At 39.6% G+C, this 6,000-nt stretch overlaps 1 protein-coding gene across 2 annotated transcripts in view; it reads right to left on the bottom strand.

Annotated features, from left to right (window-relative positions):
• Positions 1-4,241: 4,241 nt before the first annotated feature.
• The window catches only part of LRPPRC (leucine rich pentatricopeptide repeat containing), a 92,941-nt gene continuing 91,182 nt past the window's right edge, over positions 4,242-6,000 (bottom strand). For both annotated transcript variants that reach the window (XM_080408576.1, XM_080408577.1), the window contains exon 38: positions 4,242-4,747. In XM_080408576.1, the coding sequence (XP_080264702.1) occupies positions 4,691-4,747 (57 nt within the window). In that variant the 3' untranslated portion in view covers positions 4,242-4,690. The remainder of the gene's footprint in view (positions 4,748-6,000) is intronic.

The raw sequence follows: 6,000 nt of genomic DNA, 5'->3' as shown, positions 1-6,000 counted from the left end.
CATCCTGTCCACATCCCTCTGCTTTCCCTCCAGCCCAAACTGTTTTCCACCTAAAAATCCATCCTCCTCTCCTCCCCTGATGATTCACCTCTGCTATCAACAACTCTTCCCCTAACCCCGCTTTTCAGACAGTCCATCGGACCAGGGCCAAGGCGATGAACAGCAGCTGCAAGCTACTTGCAAAATCAAGAATGATATTTGCTGCTGGTTTTGAAGACTCATCACTTGCTGTGAAACACCGAGGTCTGCTGCTTTCTGAGCCTTGAGTTCATTGGCACTGGATCTGACGGCAATTAACTACAAGAAACAGAGCTACCAAGAGGTTTGGAGCTGCAGACAGCAGCGGTTCTGTAGATACCATTGCTTTATCATGGTGTTGTAAGGGTAATCACATGGGAAATTGTGAAGCATTAGCCAGTTGTAATAGATATTTAAGAGTATCAGAGAGAAACCTTGCATTAATAGTTTTATCTAAAAGTAGATCAATGTGGAACCCCCGTCTACTGCAGGCACTGCTTAAGACAGTTTCTATTATCTCATTTTCTTAATTACAGGAAACAGTAGAGAAAACTCAAACCTCAAACTTCCAGATCTGCTTTTATTTCCATACCTAATGGGAAACCCAGAACTTTGCTCCTGTAGCTGAGGATCTGCACACTCATACTCAGAAAGATGCCCTTGGATTAAATTACACTCCCAGGCAGAGCTACTACCTTAAGAGAATATTGGGTTTCCTCTGCCTGTTGATTCACAGGAGTACTGGCAAACCACCAGAGGCTGCAGCCATTCTGGAAGGGAAATAGCTTTTTGCAGTTGCCTTTACACAGAAATTCTAAGAATAATTTCAGGAAATGCAAAGAAATCTTTGCTAAAAAAGGCTAAATTCAATGACAGTCTCCGCTTTTTCTTACACTCTTTTTCACCTTCACAGCAACAACATATTGGGTGCAGGAAATGGGACGTTCCTTCTAGACGCCAGCAGGCTTCTCATCGAAGAGCAAAACTTCCTGGTTGCATCCATCACTTCTATCACCTCCTCCTCTGCTGCGTTCCTGGGAAGTCTGGAAACATCACACATTCAAGGAAAGCAATAAATACGGTAGTACTCTGGTGAACACGTTTCCAGTCTATTTCTCTGTCAGTATGTGCACTCGTGATCCTACCTTCACTGTTAACGATGCTCTCGTGTTACTGTAAACTGCAGCTGGAATCCTGCTGACTCAGGCATTCCATCTATAAAAACCTGAGCTGTCACTGCCAAAGACACGATCTGTTCAGCTACTCCATTTTCAGCAGTGGGTATGTATTAAGGAAGTCTAAAGGCAACTACAACCTAGCAAGCTACATTTCTTGTTAATAGAAAAGGGTCTCAGGAGACAGAGGTGAATGAACTGGTTTAGTAGATAAGGATAGAAGTACAGCATGTAATTATCATGCTGCAAAATGACTGTATTGGTAGTTAACACGGATACTTATCCCATGTTGAGCTCAACACCAAAAAACAGCCTCCCCCTACCCCTACTTCCAGGGGAGTGGGGAAAGAGAAGAGTCTGTAACGTAGCGCAGGGCACAGAAGTGAGATTAAGTCATCTCAATTCAAGCAGCAAGCTTTTTCCAGTCCCCTCAACCCCAATCAAGATACAGTATTATGCAAACACATAGACGCTCCCACAATTTGCTTTTTACAGTAACGTGTCAGGTCATTTCATGTCATCAGACTCTCAGCTTCCCACGGAGGCCTCTGGAAAAGTGCACTCCTATCTCACAGGCACTGCACCTGGTCTGGATCTTGCACAGCCAGTTATCCATTAGCCAGTGGCAAAGAATCCTTTTCTGCTTTGAAGGGGTGCATGCTATGGTCAGTATGACACAGTAACTTTGGTATCTGGACTAAGAAAACACCATGACAAGTTTGCAAGACTGCCATTCTGCATTTTGTCATCTTGCAGGTTGCTTTCTTTGAATATGAAGAAATGAATAATGAAACTGCCTCCTTATTTGGCGAAGAAATGCTAACCTCCTAAACTGCATTTTATTTCATGCTTGAAATAGCTGAGTCGCAGCACACCAATGCACAAGACATATCATTTCAAGCGTATTCTAGAAGAGTCGGCACAAATGCCGATTCTGCAAAACCTTCTCAGTAGAGCCTTGTTTCAGACTGAGATGACTGTGTCCCAGAGTGGCACAAATCCCTCACTGTCCCACATTGTAAAGACAGGAGAGGCTGCACTCCTCTGTGTGATCATTCCTTAATTGCACACGAAACATTACTGGAACAGAAAACCAGAAATACTATCACACAAAGGCAGCCTTCGCCCACCCTTTGAATGATCTCTGCCACCAGACTCCACCAACCTGGGCTATTGCAAGGGGATCCCAAACGATCAGCATGTACCTCCGCCCACTCCCCTGCCACTGCTGCCACAAAAGCCTGGCACTGTTTGGTCTCATGCTCCTGTTGTGCCTCACTGATGTTTCATCAGCTCAGCGGCTGGCTCAACGGACCGTAACTTTTCATGAGGTCACTCAAAATGCAATTTCAGGGCTGTATACAATTTAGTTTACATTCTTCAGTTACAGGCTATCAAATTTATTTTCCATTTCCATGACTGCAACTATTCAGTTATAGGGCATTATTCTGAGTTCAAGTCAAACCAGTTAGAAGAAAAAACTTATAGATGCTAACCAGTACTAATCCTGCGTGGTCAGCCCTCACACACGGGCACCAGCAACACACAGCCACGCATCTGTGGCTACGCTGTTGTGTGCTGCCTTTCTGCCTCGGAAAGCAGCAGCCATCAAACAACCTGCCAGTCCCACAGCACAGCAACCACTAATGCAGCACCTGACAATCAATTGCACCCAAGATTGCTCCTCCTTGTCAAGAAGGTAGTGAAGATCTACAGATCTGCTGTTACCTTCCTCTCTGATGACCTGGAGTTTGCTTCAAGTACTACTCTTCTTTATCCGATGTGCTAGCTTAGCTCAAAAAGCATACAAGCCCACGGCTGCCAGTTATGCTCCGCTGATGTGGCTCCGCTGGCTGGAACACAGCTACCGCTGTGAAACAGAGATTCACAAGATGACCTCTAAAAAAAAAGAGCTGTGGTGCTAGAGAAAGGGTTGCCAACTAGGTGACAGAGTCTTCAATTATGCTGCTATTACACTGAAACACATGTAATGTAGCTGTAGCTTTAGAAAAAAGAAACATCTCCATTTGTGAAATGAAATAAACCGAGTACTGCCTAGGCTTGCTTTCAGATAGGGCACACAACCATTAGGCTATGAATGAAATTTCAGATGTTAATGCCTCATCTTGACAACCCAGGAACAAAGGGTGCCAAGAGGGTTAGAGCCACGTAGGTGTGGTATGCTGTGAAGTAACGAAGGCCATTGTAAACCCACACCAACAGAGCAGACACAGCTAGGATACATCCGGTTTGTTTGGAAATGGAATTTACCACTCCCCTCAGACCCCGATTAGTTATGCCTCATTTTTAAAGTACAGCAGGATTTCTCTGTGTATTTGTAAATATATTAGTTAATGAATTGGAAATTTTACTCTAAAAAGTTAGGTCCCACTTCGACACATTCAGATTACTGTACAAGTCTTCCAAAATTTTGCCAAAACCTTGTGTGGACACATGAATTTAATTACCACAGTGCTGTCTATACAGGAAAAACTAAGAAAGGTAAGGTTAACTAGCTAAAAATGTGAAGATTAATAAATTAAACACACAGAAACAAGCTTTCATTTCATTAAAACCTGTTTAACTGCATAGACACTTATTCCATCTGTTATATCAATATGTACTTATGTGAGTTTCCATTATTACTCACAGAGATAATGGAGATATTTATTCTCTATCTGTTCTTTTATCTTCATAATTTACAAGTATCTTATTTTCATGATCCCAAAATTCTGGACTGTAAAATGTCACAAAGTAGCTTAACTACCACATTTATACAAATCAAGCATGCCCACCAGTCTCCCAGCCAGTAAAAACTGCTACCCCTGCAAATAACAGGCACTGCTTTGTTTAAAAGGCATGTTTTCATGGGTATGCAGTCCTCGTATCCATAAGATTAAATGAACTATATGAAGTTATAAGAATGAATTAAAGATGCTATAAAACTACAACACGCAACCCAGTGTAAAAGGTAGAACTATTTTGTCTTTACCTGTAATATCAAACACTCTGATCAGATACTTAACAGAAGAGAAGTACATTCAGGAGAAATCTAAAAAAGGTGTGTTTATTCTCTGTGTACATACAGATGAACCCTGAAGATGGTGTTCTTTACCCTTCTACTTTCACCCCGAAGTGCACTGTCCAAGCAAAGAACAACAAAGGATAAGACAGTTTGCTGACTGTTATGGTTACATACCCCTCTAGCAACTTTCTTGATATACATATATTTGGTTATTCAACAGGAGCCAAAATACAGTTCAGGTTAAAACAGATCATATATCAGAACAGAAATAGTCTAGAAAGCTGCATCTTGGTATTCCATTAGCAATTTTAACAGTGTTTCTATTTGTTTCTATCAATTACAGCTATGGAGAGTGCTTTTTAAACACAGATTTATATTGAAAATTACACAGAATAACATGCTTTTTAATTTTTTTATTGAATGTAATATTTAAACAATTTCATAAACAACTAAAGCATAAAAGACTATGTATTCATGATGCTTCCAATCTTGCTTTCCTCGTTTTTTCCACATAGAACTTGAATGTCTCCTATAAACAAGAGTGGAATAAACAAGTTCAACATTGTTTCAACTGCAAAGTTACTAATTCTGAACAAAGTCTTATGTCCTGACAAAAGCAAAATGTATTCTCTGTCAAGCAAAACTAGATCTGTATTGAAGTCTGTATAATTAAGAGAAATGCCAGAGACAGAATAAAAGGAAAAGGAAAACCTTGCCAAAAACGCATAATGAAGCTTCTATTACAAAATGCAATAATATAATCAATTTCATTTTAAAAATGAAAATACTTCTTAACTGCAATCTGCAATTGTGTCAAAAAAATTGAGACACTTTTAAAGATCAAACTGCATTAAAGAAGCTGAACAAGGAAATCAGAAAGTGAGTAATTTCAGTGTCTTCGAAATAACACTTATTTTCACTAGCTACCAAGAAACAGACGTTTTAGGTTTTAAATTTACACAATCCAAATAAAAATTCACATTATAAATTATGTCAGGGTTGTGGAAAAAACTCCACAGCTGTTAAAAGGCTAAGCCAAGTAGTTTACGGCAAATTTTCTCAAGTTCTTTACAAAATGAGAAAAGAAAAATCACACTTATGAAGCAATATGGAGAAACAGCATGTAATCAGGTCTTTACAGAGCTATAGAAAACCACTTATTTCTAAACATAAAAAGTGGCTAGAAAATCGCAATAAAAAGTTTGTTTGAAGGGGGAAAATATAGTAAGTCTTCAAAGTCTGCTTTGCTAACATGGCACTAGTAGACCATTAGTTAAAGTAATGATGTGAAAGAAGTGTTTACAGTCTTGACAGGTTTAGTCTCACACCATTTGTCACCCTCAAATAAGATATATTTGCACAGTTGCATATAGCTATTGGCAAGGCAGGTAGAAGTAAAGCTGCAATAGAAAAATAATTCCTACAGTTCTAAAATCCCATCCTGCTAAAGCAGCAACTTGTACTAGATACAAAACAGGTAATTAATGAAAATTAAAACCTATTAATTGTTAATGAAATACACATTCTATAAGCCTTTTAAAGTTCAATTCCTTAGATGAATGCCCCAAGGACACTGAATAAAGGTATACCTGTAGATGAGTGCCTGATAAGGATCAGGTAGTTTAAATATTGTAAGCCCCAAGAAGTTTTATTTCCTCAAGTTGAACCCAACGCAAAATTACCACAGCTCCTACAACACTCAGTACTTCACACATTACCTCCTTTGAGAAGTCTCTGCAGAGATCTAATCCCTATGTAATTATTCATGCAATTTGTTTTATT

Source organism: Falco punctatus, assembly GCF_963210335.1.
Source record: "Falco punctatus genome assembly, chromosome: 12".
Classification (NCBI taxonomy): domain Eukaryota; kingdom Metazoa; phylum Chordata; class Aves; order Falconiformes; family Falconidae; genus Falco; species Falco punctatus.
The sequence above is the reverse complement of the archived record's forward strand: the minus strand, read 5'-3'. Positions and strand labels throughout refer to the sequence as shown.